Source organism: Scomber scombrus, chromosome 7 (assembly GCF_963691925.1).
Source record: "Scomber scombrus chromosome 7, fScoSco1.1, whole genome shotgun sequence".
NCBI lineage: Eukaryota > Metazoa > Chordata > Actinopteri > Scombriformes > Scombridae > Scomber > Scomber scombrus.
Window position 1 is genome coordinate 24,689,346 of NC_084976.1, and position 18,856 is coordinate 24,708,201.

The 18,856-nt window shown below is 36.6% G+C and overlaps 3 protein-coding genes across 6 annotated transcripts; 1 reads left to right on the forward strand and 2 right to left on the reverse strand.

Annotated features, from left to right (window-relative positions):
• Nucleotides 1-747: 747 nt before the first annotated feature.
• On the reverse strand, nucleotides 748-6,306 carry LOC133983695 (membrane-spanning 4-domains subfamily A member 4A-like). The gene is made up of 7 exons (XM_062422863.1): nucleotides 6,218-6,306; nucleotides 3,337-3,505; nucleotides 3,123-3,233; nucleotides 2,809-2,865; nucleotides 2,485-2,655; nucleotides 1,645-1,758; nucleotides 748-1,384 (listed from the first exon to the last, which is right to left on the reverse strand). Exons 2-7 carry the CDS (start codon nucleotides 3,439-3,441, stop codon nucleotides 1,307-1,309), a joined length of 636 nt encoding a protein of 211 aa, XP_062278847.1. The 5' UTR covers nucleotides 3,442-3,505; nucleotides 6,218-6,306; the 3' UTR covers nucleotides 748-1,306.
• Nucleotides 6,307-7,025: 719 nt separating this feature from the next.
• Nucleotides 7,026-12,033, reverse strand: LOC133982852 (transmembrane protein 176B-like). 2 transcript variants are annotated; one of them, XM_062421696.1, is made up of 7 exons: nucleotides 11,887-12,033; nucleotides 10,253-10,447; nucleotides 9,694-9,810; nucleotides 9,131-9,187; nucleotides 8,714-8,938; nucleotides 8,221-8,346; nucleotides 7,026-7,770 (listed from the first exon to the last, which is right to left on the reverse strand). In XM_062421696.1, the coding sequence occupies exons 2-7, from the start codon at nucleotides 10,427-10,429 to the stop codon at nucleotides 7,705-7,707; spliced, it is 768 nt and encodes a 255-aa protein (XP_062277680.1). In that variant the 5' UTR covers nucleotides 10,430-10,447; nucleotides 11,887-12,033; the 3' UTR covers nucleotides 7,026-7,704. The 2 variants fall into 2 exon arrangements, with proteins under 2 accessions (XP_062277680.1, XP_062277679.1); XM_062421695.1 differs by having other exon boundaries at nucleotides 8,226-8,346; nucleotides 11,887-12,029.
• Nucleotides 12,034-12,309: 276 nt separating this feature from the next.
• Nucleotides 12,310-17,716, forward strand: LOC133982853 (uncharacterized). 3 transcript variants are annotated; one of them, XM_062421699.1, is made up of 7 exons: nucleotides 12,310-12,426; nucleotides 13,460-13,654; nucleotides 13,810-13,923; nucleotides 14,874-14,930; nucleotides 15,172-15,396; nucleotides 15,764-15,891; nucleotides 16,441-17,716. In XM_062421699.1, the coding sequence occupies exons 2-7, from the start codon at nucleotides 13,478-13,480 to the stop codon at nucleotides 16,502-16,504; spliced, it is 765 nt and encodes a 254-aa protein (XP_062277683.1). In that variant the 5' UTR covers nucleotides 12,310-12,426; nucleotides 13,460-13,477; the 3' UTR covers nucleotides 16,505-17,716. The 3 variants fall into 3 exon arrangements, with proteins under 3 accessions (XP_062277683.1, XP_062277681.1, XP_062277682.1); XM_062421697.1 differs by having other exon boundaries at nucleotides 15,764-15,886; XM_062421698.1 differs by lacking the exon at nucleotides 12,310-12,426 and adding an exon at nucleotides 12,724-12,844 and having other exon boundaries at nucleotides 15,764-15,886.
• The last annotated feature ends 1,140 nt before the right edge of the window (nucleotides 17,717-18,856 follow it).

Consider the following 18,856-nt stretch of genomic DNA (forward strand, 5'->3'; position numbering starts at 1 on the left):
CAGAAGCGAAGAAAATGATGCTTCCTGCTTGATTTCTTCAAAATAAAGGTACTGTTTCCACAAATCTGCTTCCACCCTCCTCACCCCTCTGCTTAGTTTCGTTCAATTTCTGGATGTCTATGAGATCATTATTATTTAATTTGATTCTATAGACACTCAACAAGACAGCCCAATAATGCGTCAGACTCTACAAAATACAATACAATTCCCCAAAACCAGTGTATCTCTACGTGATCTGAACTAATGTTATATTTGTTCTCTTTTCTCTGAAAATTTGAATTGTTACTTTGACATACTGAAGAGAGGATTTTGTTTCTTAGTTTTTGGTTCTGTGTTTTTCCTCTTCTGTCCCAAGCCGGCTTTTCCTTTCACACTTCACCAAATAACAGTTGACGGTAATTTGTACAATATGAATGTTCTCTCTCTCTCTGTACTTATAAACCGAGGAATGACACTTCTGTACAACAGAAATAAGATACCAAATACATTAATTTTACACATTTAACCCTCCTGTTGTCTTCCCGTTGACCGTGCAACTTTTGTCACAATTCATCACATTTTAATGATAGAAAACAGATTAAAAGAAATCAAAATGTGCAGTCCTGCTTGTGATCAATCCATAATCTATCCACCATGAGTTATGAATTAACATTAACAGAAAAATCAGAATAAGAATAATTTGTATACTCAATGACAGTTGTGTTATAGCTTCATTTAGAAATCATTTAGAAATATTCATCAAGTTCAGACATTGATTGTTTGAGCTTTATATTATTTTTTATTCCATGTTGATATACAATATTAAAACAGACAATAAGTAAAACAGATCATCAAAGGCACCATCATGACTTTTAATTTGAACAGTTTGTGTATAAACTCATGAAGTGATTTTTGAGACGGCGTACTTTAGGACGTGGAACGTGGTTTGTACATCCATCATGTTGTCTGGGATTACTTCCACAATTTAACTTGAATGGCCATGAAAGCTCAGGTGCAGAGAGACAGTCAGTACACACAAATAATTACAAATAACAGTTTTCCCAATTGGTATCCAACCATACAAATATTTCTGTTTTTAACATATTTCATCTCCCTCTACAGTTTAGATGAACAGAGTTTAATTTGTGATGAAAAATCCCATTTCAAAAACATAATTCACCTGCAAGAAAAATTACAAACACATACACAAAAAAGATATAGATTTGATATATATGTAATATAAAATTGTTTTGATTACTCTCAGCGAGTGCTTTAAAAGTATTACAGACGTGTTGCCTATATGTAGTCATTAATCCACATGTTGAAATTATGGAGCACCAGGACCAGGACTGATCAGAGGGACATCTTTCAACTCGGCCTGGTGATCTTCAACATATCTGCCACCCTGTTGACACAAAACAAAGGTAACGTTCATTAAAACAGATCGGCATTAATCGTTCTACACGTTTACTCTTTACTTCAGAAATTCAACTGTTGCAACTTTAATCTCTTACAACTATAGCATGTTTTCCTTCTGCTCCTACTGTTGCCACTCCAGTTGCTATTACAGCTCGTAATGCTTTGCTTTTTCTTTGTGAATATACCACCCAGCTGTCCTCTAATTAATGTGGACTGAGTGTATGTGTGCATTGCTGTGGTTCATACCTCTTCTTCCTTCTCACACAAAGCCTTGATGCCCAGAACAGAAAACCTAATGTTGACACACAGCTGAAGAACAGCGACGGCGATCAGCGTAATGTCCATGGATCTCAACAAACTCTGATGGATACAAAATGAAAACGTTTTTAATTGAATGTAATTCAAATACATATGAATTAATATTTAAAGGACTTTGCAGCTTAATCTAAGCATGCATGATTTAATCAGCACAAAATACAGCACAGTGCAGAGATGTTTACAATGTGGAGCTGCCAACGTCACTTCAAATCAAATTGTCAAGTTGGACAATGATACATTTTTAGGATTTTCATTTGAATTTTACACTGTAAAACATCATGTAGGAATTTAGTGGAATTAAGTCATCTTTTTTCATTAATTTAAATATCCAAGTTTATGTAAGTTGTATGAACTTCATGAGTTAAAACTCTCAGAGATCCTTTTTTTTTGTACTTTTGAGAAAACATACATGATGGAAGCCTGCTGTATAAGACACATTAAGCCATGGTTGTTTCTTTGCATTGTTATGAAAACAATGTGATGAAGGTTAGTATAATATTAATTCCCTTTCCCTGTAAAAGAAAAAACATCATACAAAGTGACTTCAGCAGTTCCAGCTGTAGCAGTGACACAAGTTATTTACTGTCAGTGTGACTGAATAGTTGTTGATTCAACTCAACACTTCTATTGAACTTTTTTAAAATCTCTAATTCAGTTAATTTAACCCAGTTTTTCATTACAGACCCTCAGGTAACTCGCATGTTTTAAGGCAGCTGGGAACTTTCATCTCTAAGTTATGTAATGTATTAGAGTGTAGATGATACTTACCTGGGCAAAAAGTGCCACATTTCTGCAGTTCTCTTGATAAGGATCAACATTGTACCTCGTGAGGTCACACAGCCAGAGGAAGGAGGAGTTGCTTAGGTCAATAGCATACAGCACAATGGCAGTAATGGCAAAGATAGCTCCACAAATGTTCATAAACACAGTGAAGCCCACCTGAGAAGATCATTTCATTCATTTAAAAGTTAAATTCAAACCCTATTTGATAGTATTTTGTATTTTAACTGAGACAGATCACACTTTATTGTACTGACAGTACACTGCACATTTCCTTCAATTAGTCAATGCAGTTTGGAGGATTTTACTTACCAAGCAGGAAGAAGGAAACTGTCCGGCCAACATCGTCATGATTCCAGTTACAATGAACTGATGAGAGGTCAGCAGAAAGCTCATATTAGAGAAATTCAAGCAAAAAAAATAGCGCATTTGTTTAGGAATTGTGCTCTAAGTTTTGCCATTCAAGTGACAAAACTTAAGCGTCACTTAAACAAAATATAATTTCAGGGAAACCTTTTTACAATCATTACATTTGTGTGGAACTTGCTGTATTTGTAAAGATTTTGATAGCATGGCTAAATATAGCATGGATACATATTTAATATAATCCAACAATATTATTTTACCACAGCACCAAGCCAGTAAGCAGCTCCCAAATTGGTCAAATCCCCAGGTTGTAGGCTTATCCGTCCTGGTCCTAGACCAATGTTGAACAGGCCCACCATGATCTGCAGAGTCTGTAATTGATTCGAAACATTCAAATCACTTCATCTTATTCTTAAACATTTTGAGACCACCAGTTAAAAGTTGTATGTGAATACATCTATTCTAATATCTCACCCCAAAAGCTGTTGTGACATCCGTCGTCATCAGCCTCTCGTACACTGAGCAGTGCTCTGCATGGCGACAAAGAGCCTTTGGGATTTGGTACAGTGGTGGAAACATGGTCTTACTGTCAGCCTTGTCTTTGACAGAGGTATGGACAACAATCACAGCCCTGCACAAACACCTGAAACAAGAAATGACTATTTCTCAGATTGATTCAGCAAAGGGAATGAGTCTCCCTTGAATTATGGGACTTTTGACTCAAAGCTGAAGCTCTTAAGTTTGTGCTCATATTTTGTGCTGCGTGTATGTTTGTAGAGGAGAGTGGGTCAGTGTATGAATGTCTTAAAGTCTCAGCACCTGCCAGAGTAAACAATGAGTCTAGGGTATCGATCAACAAGCCTATCAAATCCAAATATGCATGTGTATTATGGCTGTGGTCGCTATCTGGCAGTAAGATTGTACTTATTGTACAACTCACCAAAAAAACAAGACATTGCTTGAAGTTCTTTATTTAACCCCTTCAGTGCATACTGTTCATATTATGACCCTTCACAGTATCCTGTAATGAATAGTCTCTCTTTATTCCAAACTTCTGAACTACAAATCTTTTTTTATTCACTTTATCAGTCATTAATACATGGCTGATTAAGCCTCAAGCTTTCAGAGAGCAGAAAGTGTGTACTCTTTAGGTTTTAAACTATTTGTTTATGCAGAAAAAACACTCACAAGTTGAAATACCTATATTGTGGGTCATTTCTAATAGATTCCTTTATTGTCATTGTATAGAATACAACGAAATTCAAAACCTAAGGCAGAGAACGGAGCTCAATTAAAAGTTTTTTTTTTTTTTTTGAGACAAGTCATAGAAATTTAAGCTAAAAGAAATGTGTTAGGGTGTTTTAACTGCTCTAGGATTTAAAAAAAAAAAAAAACAGGTTTAATTGGACCTGAACAGTAACGTTAGTGTTAACTCTAATATATGATGCAGAGGTTTCAGATGGTCAAGTGAAAACAAGTTTGTTTCGGTTTTCCTTGAAAAGTGTCACTTTCTACGGAAGCTTATTGCATTCATTCAATAAAAAAAAATACAGATCCTGTTTTTCTGAGTAATTTTTTCTAAAAATAAGTTTTTCTGAGTAATTTTTTCTGTTTTTCTGAGTAATTTTTTTTTAAATCAGTTTTTCTGAGTAATTATTTCTGTTTTTCTGAGTAATTTTTTTGGATCAGTTTTTCTGAGTAATTTTTTTCCTGTTTTTCTGAGTAATTTTTTTTGGATCAGTTTTTCTGAGTAATTATTTCTGTTTTTCTGAGTAATTTTTTTTTTCCTGTTTTTCTGAGTAATTTTTTCCCCCCTGTTTTTCTGAGTAATTTCTTCCCCTTGTTTTTCTGAGTAATTTTTTCCCCTTGTTTTTCTGAGTAATTTTTTTCCCTGTTTTTTTGAGTAATTTTTTCTCTACTTCGAAATCTCGCGATAACACCTCACTTGCAAGTGACTCCTGCAGCTCCTGCTCCTGCTATGACCCGTCTTCAGCTCTCTACTCCACCGGGGTCAATTAAGGTGAGGCAAGTTACACACAGGGTATGATACACATGATTTCAGTTTAGTTAGCCGCGTTTGATTACATGTAGGACGATAGAGGGCACCGAGTGCTTTGTTGTTCTCTGTCTTTCAATTCAATGAAACTTTATTGATCGCTCAAATGTTGTGGGAACCATATATATCTATGGTGGGAACTGTGTGCCGTTGTAAAACCTCACCAGAACGAACGGAAAAGAACGGAGTAACGCAGCGTTCGGTAACGGAAACGTTATTAGTTACTGAAAAAAGTAACGGCGTTACTAGGCTAATAACGCGTTACTAACGCGTAATAACACTGCTCATAGCCTATGAGTCATAGGCTACGATTAGCATATAGCTTAATATTATGACGGCATGTGGGCTCGTTTTATTTGTGCCAAGCCAATAAAATGGAAGAAAGGCGATTCACTTTTGACAAAAGAAACTGTCCGGCATGATGGAAACAAAACTGTTAGCGGCTAACTAAACTGAAATCATGTGTAACATACCCTGTGTGTAACTTGCCTCACCTTAATTGACCCCGGTGGAGTAGAGAGCTGAAGACGGGTCATATCAGGAGCAGGAGCTGCAGGAGTCACTTGCAAGTGAGGTGTTATCGCGAGATTTCGAAGTAGAGAAAAAATTACTCAAAAAAACAGGGAAAAAAATTACTCAGAAAAACAAGGGGAAAAAAATTACTCAGAAAAACAAGGGGAAAAAATTACTCAGAAAAACAGGGGGAAAAAAATTACTCAGAAAAACAGGAAAAAAAAAATTACTCAGAAAAACTGATCCAAAAAAAATTACTCAGAAAAACAGGAAAAAAATTACTCAGAAAAACTGATCCAAAAAAATTACTCAGAAAAACTGATTTTAAAAAAAATTACTCTGAAAAACAGAAAAAATTACTCAGAAAAACTGATTTTAGAAAAAATTACTCAGAAAAACAGGATCTGTATTTTTTTTTATTGAATGAATGCAATAAGCTTCCGTAACTTTCAGTCAGTTTTATGAGAAAATTAAAACACTACATGGCATTCAGGACTACATTAAATCTCTTTTTATAAATCTGATGGGTTGTTTAGTTTCATTTTAGAGAAACTGCTTCCTTGTGTTAGTCATCATTAAACGTCTCTCTCTCTCTCTCTCTCTCTCTCTCTCTCTCTCTCTCTCTCTCTCTCTCTCTCTCTCTCTCTCTCTCTCTCTCTCTGGTAAAAGGTAGAAACACTATAACATAATTCAAATTTGTCTTAATTGACTTTGATCATGAAAATCGTAGCTGGTCACTCATCTGGTTTGCTTGTAAACTCCAAATTATTTATTCAGAGAACTCACCTGGTAGTAATGTGAGGCTGCTACAGTCTGGCTCCTCTGGTATCGGTCTGTTTGTCCAGCAGCAACAAAACCTGTAACTTCCTATTAACTGTTTGAGTTTTTCAGACTAAAAGCACCATTTCCACACAATGATAAATTTGGTCTGATAAGCAGAACCAGAAGAAGCTGTCTGCTCCTTCATTTATGTAGTATGTAGGAGGTTACGTTGTTTTTTAAAATAAAATATAAAGGACTAGTTTATATATAGTCAAAAATAAGAACTAAAAGTAGGTTGTTTTCTGATGGAGTTTTTGCAAATTACTATATTATAACTACATATGAAGCTAATTATATTGATTGGGTACTAACCAACTAAACCAAAGTAACAGTTTTTCCATAAAAAACAAAAAGCAAAAAATGATTTGCTACCAAAATGCAACACCCAGTCTGTAAAATGTAAAATTTACATTAAAATGTTAACATTTGTGAATTGTTTTCAAACTGTAATACATTTAATGTTGATGTAAACAGAATTACTCTCTTAAATTTGAGTTTTTAAAGAATTAAAAAACATTTGAATACATAATGTGTCATAAAGGCTGAACTGTGTATTAATTTGAGATGTGAAGTTCAATGACCTAATAAAAGTTCAACCAAATTTACTCCAGATTCACAGATTAACAGTCCAGCTGTGGGCAAACTGTAAAATAAGCAGGAGCAGGAGCAACAGCGTTTCATTCCCCTGCTGACATGATGATCAAGTCCAACCAGACATGATTGTGCAATTTACCAAAAACAGAACAGAAACCAACAACCAACAAAATGAAAAGATGTTGAAATATGACTTCATAAAAGCCAAATTTATTTCTTTCATACATTCAATCCATTTCCATCAAGTGGCACATCTTAACCCTCTCACAGTTGCAGAGGGGGAAAAGTAGATTACTTATAATTATGAGATTCCTAAACATTACACACATTGATTCAATTTGGAGATTTCACAACAACTCAGGAGTGAATAATGTGGGAATCACCGGCCTTTCGTAAGACCGGATGAACGTTGTCATTGAATCAGCGATATGAGGGTTTAGTTTAGTTTTATTAGGATCCCCATTAGCTGCAGCCTTGATGAAGCTATTCTTCCTGGGGTCCGACCATAAGCATAAAAGAACACAATGAATACAAAATATAACACAACATAATAGAGCAAAAAAGAAAAAAAGAAGGTATATGTATACCTATACATACACACATATATATATACTCATATATATACATACATACATACCTATACACATATATACATACACACACATACATTTGCATGTGTACACACACATACTTATACATACATATGTACACACATAACCACACAGAAATAATAATGAAAAATAAAAATGAATAAAATCAAAATCAATATACTGTAGTCTTTCAGTCGTCCATTTCTCTTGTCCTTAACAGACACTCAGATGCACAATTTGAAAATATTCTTTCATACAGATTTTCATTTAGACTACAGGGTAAGTGGGGACCTCCTCTACAGGTGGTTTGTAATGTTCTGGTTCATCAGTGCTCTAAAAGAGAATAAAGAACTTCAGTAAATCATACAACACATTCAAGTCTTTAAAATATGTTGCATACATTCATGAACTGTACCACTTTACTGTTTTCATACACAAGGGAATAATTCTTTTAACTTTAGTGTACATTGTTGGTAGACCACTTTTCTCTTTTGAATTTGGTCACATCTTAAACTTCACAACATTAAGAAAATCATTTACAACTTGGCAGCAAACTATACAAATATATATATATATATATAATATACAGCCATCAGCAACTTAACCACAAACTTCCAGCTACATGGAGATCTCCCCCCAGCCAGCTGCTTCCTTTTTTAGCTTATTGTGGTGAAATTTCAACTTAAATGAATCAGCTGTTCTGCATTCATGATGTGCTTTCAATTTTCATTTTGTTTTTCTTTGTAATTTGTTCTTTGTTTTTGTGTATGTAATTGTATTTACTCTACCTTGTTTTCCCTTCTGACTGCTCTTCAGGGCTTTGATCCCCATGACAACAGAGCTGATGACGAGGCAGAGCTCAAGGGCCGACAAGATGATCATCACAGCATTCATGCTTCTAATAAGCATCTGATGGGACACAAAAAGCAGCGTTACCTTTTAACTCTTTAAACAGGTTTTTCTGTTTTATTTAGACTTCAATACAATTGGAGAATTTGTTCTTACTTGATAAGTTTCTGTCACATGAGGTTTTCTTCTATATTCCTAACTGGGTTTTATTTAGTCTGCAACTAATGATCTATTTATCTGTTATCTATTCTTTCAGTTAACTGATCATATGGCACAGATTTTACTGATTATTTTCTATCCTTGTAATCTCATGTTAAGGAGTGATATGTTTTAAGACCGGTGAGATAATAAAAGCCTTTCATTTTCTTCTCATAACTTATACAACTGGGTCACATTTTGACTGCTAAGATGACTTTTCCACACTTACAAGTATCAGTGCTTGTGCCTCCAAGCATTTCTCCTGGATGATCAAGTCCTCGGGAGATGGACTTGCTGTTGTCCTTTCATGATGGCCATACCGGTAGTCATAATGGTCACGTGGGCACATCACCCACAAGTCCCAACCACGTTCTGCCACACTGATGGAAGAGAAAAAAATGGCTGTGATGGCAAAACCAACTCCTGTCAGATTCAGAATCACGTTGATGATGACCTAAAGAAAGAAAATAATACAAAATCAGACCAGGAAATTAACAGCACAAATTACAATCAAGAAAATGTGGGGCAGTAATCATGTGAAACAATGTGGGCATGTATATTCATGCTATTTGTCTTGAAATAAAAAAGAAAATAAATAAAGTCATTTTAAGATAATGTTAGGATGTTATAAACTTGGAATACTCACCAGACATCGACTGGGAAACTTCTCAGACAAAATGCACATGATGCCAAAAACTATGAACTACAAAAAAGACAAAAAACTTAATCTTTAACCTCCACGATTTCACACAAACCATAAATGAAAATTCACGTGAGAAAAAACAACTCATAATGTAACAGCAGTAGGTAGTACAGAAGCTATGGTGAATTTTAAAATCTCTTAAATAGTTGCTACAGATGATATAGCACCTTTTCCACTTGGATACAGCCACATGTGAAATGTGCATTTATTCGTCGGTATTGTTTATGATGTTGTTTTGTGCTGTATTATGTCCCATATTGGAGTAGAGTGGAAACAATGCCCAACCTACTCAATGATCCTGTTTGTGACATTTATGAATTTCGTGACATTTAACATTTCAGAGAGAGATCAGAGTGTGTCCCATTCAAGAAAGCCCATAGGTGTGTCCCCTTTGGAATCAACTGAACAGCTCCCATTAAGTTGTCTTTGTCCTCATGCCTTTGTTGGATTTTATGCCACTTAAGAACATATTTTGGTGGGAAGATATCCAGCATTAAGTTGCTTACCAGGCTTCCAAGCCAAAAAGGAAACATGCTCTCCATTATCCACCAAGGGCCACCATGACCGCTCCAGAGGATGGATCCAAAGACAATGTTGAGCAAGCCAACCATAATCTGCAGAGCCTGTGAAGGAAGAAACACAGTATGAAGAACAAACATCAATGTAACTGCAGTTATCAGGTGTCACTGTGGGTGTCAAACCGTACAGTTGTGTTGGACCACGTTCTCTTGAGGGTTTAAATGTAATTTTTTAGATTTTCCTACATAAACACAACAGCTGAAGCTCTAAGGCAGGTACAACTACCATGCAGAGCTGAGACAGTGACATGGAAAAACTCTCCTCAGCACAGTTCTTAGATATTGATATGTAGGAGAAACAAACATATTATGTGATTGAGAAAATGATGTGCAGCTTTAATGTGCAGTGCAATACATTTGGAGTAACAGCAATTATTCCACTAAACCACGTCTTACTCAAAGATGAAATCAGAATTCAAAGGAGAAAGAAAACTGCTGAGCAAAATATGTTAACTATAAAGTTGAAACACAGTAGATGGTAACTCACCCCCAATACTGACTGAGAAGTTTTCTGAACCCTCCTCAGCTGCTGAGACATAGAGCAGCACACGGGGCTGTAGCAAAGGGCCTTGAAGATTTGGCATAGAGGTGAACAAGCACTTTTGGGGTCGGGGGTCAAAGTCAATATAGTGACCCCATCCGCCTTGGTCATGCCCACAGACATCCTGCTTGCTCCTGGAGACTGAAAGAGACCAGATAGTATAGAAACTTGACATTTGCTGAATAGGCTTATGCTTGTTCCTGATTTCGACGAATTACGAATTCGAAGTACGGAATCATGCAATTTTTTACCAATCTGAAAAGTCAAATTACTCTCCCTAATCGACTGTTTCACATTGGCTATGAACTTATCTATAAAGGCCAAGTTTCCAAACCCTCCACTGTATGTCGAACTTGGCTTTCAACTGTTTCAACTAAGGCTGTTAAAATCAACAAGTACAATTATGTTTCATCAATGTGTAACTAATATTAAGAAGTGTGATATTTTTATGATGAAAAGTACTGGTTCTGTTCATTATAAACTAAAGACATGGTGTTCAAAATAACCAGGTAGGTACAATCTAATGACACATGAGTTCAAGCTGCATTACAGGAATTTTAGGATTCAGTCTTTTTTAGAGATTTACACACACTAAGAACAAAAAGTCAGGATATTTTCTGCTGCACTGATTTAGATTTTTCTTTTCTTTTAAATCCCACAACTTCATGGCTGCTCAATCCTAAATTGTTGGAGTGTCTCCTTTATTAAGAGGCAGGCTTGCTGGTGGGTTTTTAATAAAATGATTAATAACGTTAGTAGTTAGGGTTCACAATTTGTCAAGTCTGTTTTAAAAAGAACAGTCAGGAGCTAATATGAAGACTGAAAATGGTTTTCCTCACTGTAAACATTCCTCCTGTTCATACTGGCTATTAAAAGATCTGCTTTAAATGTGTTTCAATGTAAGTGATGAGGGGGGGCAAATCCACTGTTCCTTTTAAAAATCTGATTATATGATGTTTGAGTTCAATGACCAGGGGGAGAAAATTTGATGTCAGTCCTCTTCCTTACTCACAGTCCCAAGTGCTGGCAGGGTTGCCAGGTCTGTATGAAAAAAACAGCACAATGCCACTCAAATCTCATTAAAATCCAACAGCAATGCTATTATTGCCAAATTAGCCCAATTCTGCAGGATTATCGCTGACCTGGCAACCCTGAGTGCTGGTTGTTCTGCAACTTTGTGTTCAGTGCTGCCACCGGTGGTGGGAAGATATTAGTGAGGCGTGAAATCTTATTATTGACACTGGAAGCAATAGTTTGACACAAACATCTTAACTAAGAACTGACTTCAGAGATGTGTTCCCCCTTAAAATATCACAATTGCAATATGGTGAGCAGGAAAAGAAATTCTACGTCATTTTGGCCCATAATATTAACTACATGCTACAAATCATCCGCACATCGGTATACATTCTGTTTCTTATTGTTTTAAACCCGCTTGACACATTCACAAATGTAATGAATGCTTAAATGAATGTGTTCACTATAAAGCAACAGGACAGGAAAATACATATCACGAATCGACTACTATTTTAATAGTGAAATAGTAACTTTACAAACGGATTCAAGTATAGAAAACATACTTATATTTGTCTGTGTAAATAGAGGCAAACACCCCCCGAAAAAAAACTCCTGTTTTTGTTACGCAGTTGTTGTTTGGAGGATGGGAGAAGAGCCAAACTGTTGCCGGAAGAACTTCCTCCTCATGTGGCAGTATTAGCCTTTGCAGATCAGCCAGATCAACACAAGTAAAAGTGAACTCTGTTGTGAGCGCTTCTTAAAGGTAGACAGAGAAATGCAGAGCTGTAGGGACGAATTACCCTCACTGCTTAAGATCTTTTTTTTTTTTATCAGCCTCAAAAAAAAGTTTTATAATTATTTTACATTCATTTTCATAATTTGTGCGCGACTTACAGCTCCAGACTGACAGTATTATTATCAGTAATAACAGTCTTGGAGCAAGCCACGCATGCGCATTGAGCTGTATTATTGTGATGGCGCAGTAAAAGTTCAGTGAGCGTTATCACCGTTATCCTCATCAATATACCACAGTAGGCTTCACCAGGAGTAGGGGTGCTACTCACATTTTGTTTGTTTTACCTTCACCACTAGACGAGAGTTAGGTAGGTTTATTTTCATTGTTTTTCTTATTAGACAGACACTTACATTTATTTGTTGATTTGACCTTTTCCCCCTTTCCAACTTCCTCCGTTTTGTATTACTCTCAAAAACAGTGGCGAATAAATAATTTTATATTTCCACCATAACATCTGGTTTTATGTGTCTTCATTTTCCCCTTGCGACCTGGGTTGTAACAGAAACAAATTATGAAAATGAATGTGAAATAATAAGAACACTTTTTTTTTGGAGGCTGATAAAAAGAAAATCTAAAAAAAAAAGTCAGTCCTGAGTTAAGATGTTTGTGTCTAACTATTGTTTCCAGTATCAATAATAAGCTTTCACGCCTCACTAATATCTTCCCACCACAAGCGGCAGCACTGAACACACAGCTGCACAACAACCAGCACTCAGGGTTGCCAGGTCAGCGATAATCCTGCAGAATTGGGCTAATTTGGCATTGATAGCAGTGCTGTTGGATTTTAAATGCAGTGAATAAGGTTTGACAGAAGTATGTTTTGATATCTGGTAAATCTTTAAAAAAAGACTGAATCCTAAAATTCATGTAATGCAGCTTGAACTCATGTGTCATTAGATTGTACCTGCCTGGTTATTTTGAACACCATGTCTTTAGTTTATAAAGAACACAACCAGTACTTTTCATCATAAAAATATCACACTTCTTAATATTAGTTACACATTGATGAAACATAATTGTACGTGTTGATTTTAGCAGCCTAAATTGAAACAGTTGAAAGCCAAGTTCGATATACAGTGAAGGGTTTGGAAACTTGGCCTTCAGTTTACCTGCAAATCACTCCCACATTCACCACAAGAATATCCATTTCACACTGCTGTGGCTGCAAAATGGAGAAAGTTTATAGCCAATGTGAAACAGTCGATTAGGGAGAGAATTTGACTTTTCAGATTGCTAAAATATGATGGCACGATTCCGTACTTTACAATTCGTCGAAATCAGGAACAAGCTTAAGCCTATTCAGCAAATGTCAAGTTTCTATACTCTCTGGTCTCTTTCAGTCTCCAGGAGCAAGCAGGATGTCTGTGAGCATGACCAAGACGGACGGGGTCACTGTGATGACTTTGACCTCCGACCCCAAAAGTGCTTGTTCACCTCTATGCCAAATCTTCAAGGCCCTTTGCTACAGCCCCGTGTGCTGCTCTGTGTCTCAGCAGCTGAGGAGGGTGCAGAAAACTTCTCAGTCAGCACTGGGGGTGAGTTACCATCTACTGTGTTTTATGTAGGAATATTGGGAAGACATCAAGAGTACGTGGTGCAACACAACTGTATGGTTTGACACCCACAGTGACATTTGATAACTGCAGTTATATAGACGTTTGTTTTTCATAATGTATGTCTTCCTTCACAGGCTCTGCAGATTATGGTTGGCTGGCTCAACATTGTCTTTGCAGCCATCCTCTGGTGCGGTCATGGCCCTTGGTGGATAATGGATATCATGTTTCCTTTTTGGCTTGGAGGATCTGTAAGCAACTCAATGCTGGATATCTTCCCACCAAAATATGTTCTTAAGTGGCATAAAATCCAACAAAGGCATGAGGACTAATACAACTTAATTGGAGCTGTTCAGTTGATTCCAAAGGGGACACACCTATGGGCTTTCTTGAATGGGACACTCTGATCTCTCTCTGAAATGTTAAATGTCACGAAATTCATAAAAGTCACAAACAGGGTCATTGAGTAGGTTGGGCATTGTTTCCACTCTACTCCAATTTGGCACATAATACAGCACACAAATGCCTGTAGGTGCACATACCAGCAGCATCATAAACAGTACAGATGAATAAATGCACATTTCACATGTGGCTGTATCCAAGTGGAAAAGGTGCTATATCATCTGTACCAACTATTTAAGAGATGTTAAAATTCACCACAGCTTCTGCACTGCCTGCTGCTGTTTTATTATGAGTTGGTAGAGACTTAGTGCCTTACCACTTTTGCCTCCTCACACCCTGCCTTTACTGCATTTAAGCAGATTTTCAGAGAATTCATTTAAATGCTTATGGTGATTCGCTGACTGTTAGCACATATTTAGGGAAATAGCTTACTGGGATGGCTCAACATTTTGCAAAGACATTCACGGTTCCCTGACAAAAAAACACAATAAAACCCTGAATTTCATCTGGGGTCAGATTAGCAAATGTTAGCATGCAAACACCCCAAACTAATTCCCCAAATGAACATTGTGCTGCTACACCTGCTGAACATCAGCATCTCAACATTGTCATTTAACATTTAGCTGAAGTTCAAGGTGTTCTTCTGATCTAAACCTAAGCATCTTTTGTCATTGGACTTCTTTTTCTCTTTGTTCTCAGTTGAAATGAATAGATTCCAGTTGTTTTATCTCACATACATTTTCATTTATGGTTTGTGTGAAATTATGGAGGTTAAAGAAGTTTTTTGTCTTTTTTGTAGTTCATATTTTTTGGCATCATGTGCATTTTGTCTGAGAAATTTCCCAGTCGATGTCTGGTGAGTATTCCAAGTTTATAACATCCTAACATTATCTTAAAATGACTTCATTTATTTTCTTTTTTATTTCAAGACAAATAGCATGAATATATATGCCCACATTGTTTCACATGATTACTGCATATATTTCCATTGGACAGGACAGAATACAGGTTAAACATCCTGCCCCAAATTTTCTTGATTGTAATTTGTGCTGTTAATTTCCTGGTCTGATTTTGTATTGTTCTTTTTTCTTCTTTAGGTCATCATCAACGTGATTCTGAATCTGACAGGAGTTGGTTTTGCCATCACAGCCATTGTACTGTACTCCATCAGTGTGGCAGAAAGTGATTGGGAGTTGTGGGGAAAGTGCAGAGATTACAGTTATAACTACTGGTATGGTCATCATGCAAGTAGGACGGCAAGTCCATCTCCCGAGAAGCTGTTCATGAAGGAGAAATGCTTGGAGGCACAAGCTCTGATTCTTGTAAGTGTGGAAAAGTCATCTCGGCAGTCAAAATGTGACCCAGTTGTATAAGTTATGAGAAGAAAATGAAAGGCTTTTATTATCTCACAGGTCTTAAAACATATCACTCCTTAAAATGAGATTACAAGGATAGAAAATAATCAGTAAACTCTGTGCCAAAATGATCAGTTAACTGAAAAAATAGATAACAGATAAATAGATAATTAGTTGCAGACTAAATAAAACCCAGTTAGGAATATAGAAGAAAACCTCATGTGACAGAAACGTATTAAGTAAGAACAAATTCTCCAATTGTATTGAAGTCTAAATAAAACAGAAAACCTGTTTAAAGAGTTAAAAGGTAACGCTGCTTTTTGTGTCCCATCAGATGCTTATTAGAAGCATGAATGCTGTGATGATCATCTTGTCGGCCCTTGAGCTCTGCCTCGTCATCAGCTCTGTTGTCCTGGGGATCAAAGCCCTGAAGAGCAGTCAGAAGGGAGAAAACAAGGTAGAGTATGCAAAATTACATTTTATTGTTAACATGTTTCCCCATAAAAGATTGGCTCGATGAGGGGTCAAAAACAAAGAACAAATTACAAAGAAAAACAAAATGAAAATTGAAAGCACATCATGAATGCAGAACAGCTGATTCGTTAAAGTTGAAATTTCACCACAATAAGCTAAAAAAGGAAGCAGCTGGCTGGGGGGAGATCTCCATGTAGCTGGAAGTTTGTGGTTAAGTTGCTGTTCCCATGTAATGAGATGCAGCGTGATACTTGGACACTCGCTTGCTGTTAGGACACTGTTGAACACTTTTCTTCCTTTTTTTTCAAAACAAAAGTTGTTGCCAAGTTGTAAATGATTTTCTTAATGTTGTGAAGTTTAAAATGTGGCCAAATTCGAAAGAGAAAAGTGGTCTACAAAAATGTACACCAAAGTTAAAAGAATTATTCCCTTGTGTATGAAAACAGTAGAGTTGTACAGTTCACGAATGTATGCAACATATTTTAAAGACTTGAATGGGTTATATGATTTACTGAAGTTCTTTATTCTCTTTTATAGCACTGATGAACCAGAACACTACAAACCACTTCTGGAGGAGGTCACCACTTACCCTGTAGTCTAAATGAAAATCTGTAAGACTGTGCATTTACACCACTGACTGTAAACACAATCAGCCATAAGGTCTGGGGTATGTTTTCCATCAGGGGTTGCTTAAAAATATTTGCATTTATAATTTTGATTATAATCTATACTAGATTGTATGTGCTGCTCTCCATATTATCCTCCACTGCTGTTTTTTTAAAAACTCCTATTGGTTATGATTTTCTGTGCCAAGTGCCTTAGGTGACAGGAAGGTACCTGCATGTATAATGTGGTATTGTTTGACAGGGTTTTGGGCGTTTTTTCTCCATATAATTATTATTTTATGATATTAAGCCACATGTATTTCTATATATGAAACATTAAAGGGACATTTTATCAGTTTAATAACTATTTGTGCTCTTTAATCTCAAATTATAGCAATGGCAATAAAGAAATGCTGTCATGTGAAGTGAGAAATTAAATTAAAGCCACTTTTTGCTCAGTAGTGTCAATCCAGCTGATGTGAATGCAGTTTTATCTGTACCAGTATGAATACACTGTACTTTTTGATTGAGTTTTACCTTTTTTGGTATCAATCTGAAACCTGTATCAGAGGAAGATATTTGAATCATGTTATCTATCTATCAGTTTATTAAGAAGAGAAGTTTCAACAAGGAAATTGTACAAAGTCATCAGTTTCTTCTATATAAATCCCCTTATTGTGTTATTTGTCAGGTCAGTAATGTTGAGTTCAGTATATGTCACTGTTTCTTTAGTTGACCTCAGTTTGATTTAAAGGGTCCTAGTTTTGAAATAGTTTTTTCCTTGACACATACCGTGCCTGGTTGGACTTGATCATCAGGTAATGAAACACTGTGGCTCCTGCTTATTTACAGTTTTGCCACATCTGAACTGTTAGTCTGTTAATCTGCAGTACATTTGGTTAAACTTGTATTAATCACTTGTTAAACTAACTAAAACTAAACTGAAATTTAAAAAAAGCAAACTGAAAAACAAAATGAACTATGATAATAATAATAATACATAAACAAAACTATAGTGACCTTGGTATTCACAGAGGTCCAAAAAGCATAAACATGCAACAGCCACATGACAATGTGATCAATATACCACATCATCCCCCCTCAGCATAGAATGACATTTCACATAAAACATCCCATATAACAAATGGCAATGTTAATAAACATGTTCTCATAATTTTTCTTACCATTAATTGTCTTGTCATAAAAGATACAAGAATAAAAGATTACCTCTGTCAAACTTAAAGAACTTTTTTTCCTTCTTCATAACATTTTATAACAGTTCAACTCAGGTGATTAACGTGTCAGTGTTTAATGTGTGTAACGTGTAGAAACACAGTTTACAGTCTTATTCCTGGTATCGCTTTGGTGGTTTACACACTGGAGTAAAGCGCCTCAGAGTCACCGGTTCAGGCTCTAAAAGCACAGATGGCTGCAGGGTAGAGTCAACAGGTCCTTGGGGCTTATCGGCATTTTCACCATGAGCCCGTTCCGCCTGTGATTCAGTACCACCTGAATTAGGTTCAGCAATGACTCAAGCTCCAAACTGATCTCCATGGCGTCTGTGTACTGTGTCAGAGTCTTGCTCTTTGACTTCATAGGAGACTGGGCCCATCTGTCTCACCACCAGTCCAGGAATCCACTTGTGTACTCCTTCTACGCAGGTACACAGCATCATCCACAATGAAGGAACTGTCAGTGGCTGTGCAGTCATGGTGATGTTTTTGTTGATACTGTTTCTTGAAGTCTTTTTTGACATGCGACACACTTCCAACCACAATCATGAACGTGCTGTTCAGGAAAAGTCCTGCAAAGTCTCTGTGCAGTCTCTTCCAGGACTCACCTGGAAACTCCCATGGATGTAGTGGAACCTGCTGAGGCATTTTTTGTTCCAGCTGGTATATTTCACATTCTTTGCAGATTTGTTACACATCACAGTCAAGGTTGGGCCTCCAAACATATTTGTGAGCTAGGGCTTTTGATTTCACTATGCCTTGATGCCCTGAGTGAATCTCTTTTAACACCGCCTTTCTCATCTTTAAAGGTAAAATGACTCTGGTCCCCCAGAAGCAAGGCTGGATTAATACTCCCAGGGGCCCCTGGGCACTGATGCTCATGGACACCCCACACTGTCTCCCTGCACAAAGCATGTCCACCCCATGTTACCCACCCTGGCCATTAAAATCCACCTTACTTACTTCAATACTACTATTTTCACAGGACTTTTTTTTATTTATTGCAGTCGCTTCTTTCTCTTCTTGTTTTTTCTTTTCTTTTGGCTTCCCCACTGGTATTTTGGTTACAGCTGGCACCATCCATTTTCCACTAAGTGAACAATTTTCATCAGATGA

Excerpts from the sequence above, each read along its gene's own strand:
- LOC133983695 (XM_062422863.1), bottom strand. The coding sequence starts at position 3,441 with ATGTTTCCACCACTGTACCAAATCCCAAAGGCTCTTTGTCGCCATGCA. Across the intron at positions 1,759-2,484 it reads ATGTGGCACTTTTTGCCCAG|AGTTTGTTGAGATCCATGGA; the intron begins GTAAGTATCATC and ends TGTATCCATCAG. Across the intron at positions 1,385-1,644 it reads TGTGTGAGAAGGAAGAAGAG|GGTGGCAGATATGTTGAAGA; the intron begins GTATGAACCACA and ends TTGTGTCAACAG.
- LOC133982852 (XM_062421696.1), bottom strand. The coding sequence starts at position 10,429 with ATGTCTGTGGGCATGACCAAGGCGGATGGGGTCACTATATTGACTTTG. Across the intron at positions 9,188-9,693 it reads CTTTTTGGCTTGGAAGCCTG|TTCATAGTTTTTGGCATCAT; the intron begins GTAAGCAACTTA and ends TCTTTTTTGTAG. Across the intron at positions 8,939-9,130 it reads AGTTTCCCAGTCGATGTCTG|GTCATCATCAACGTGATTCT; the intron begins GTGAGTATTCCA and ends TTCTTTCTTTAG.
- LOC133982853 (XM_062421699.1), top strand. The coding sequence starts at position 13,478 with ATGTCTGTGAGCATGACCAAGACGGACGGGGTCACTGTGATGACTTTG. Across the intron at positions 15,397-15,763 it reads AGGCACAAGCTCTGATTCTT|ATGCTTATTAGAAGCATGAA; the intron begins GTAAGTGTGGAA and ends GTGTCCCATCAG. Across the intron at positions 15,892-16,440 it reads AAGGGAGAAAACAAGGTAGA|CACTGATGAACCAGAACACT; the intron begins GTATGCAAAATT and ends TCTCTTTTATAG.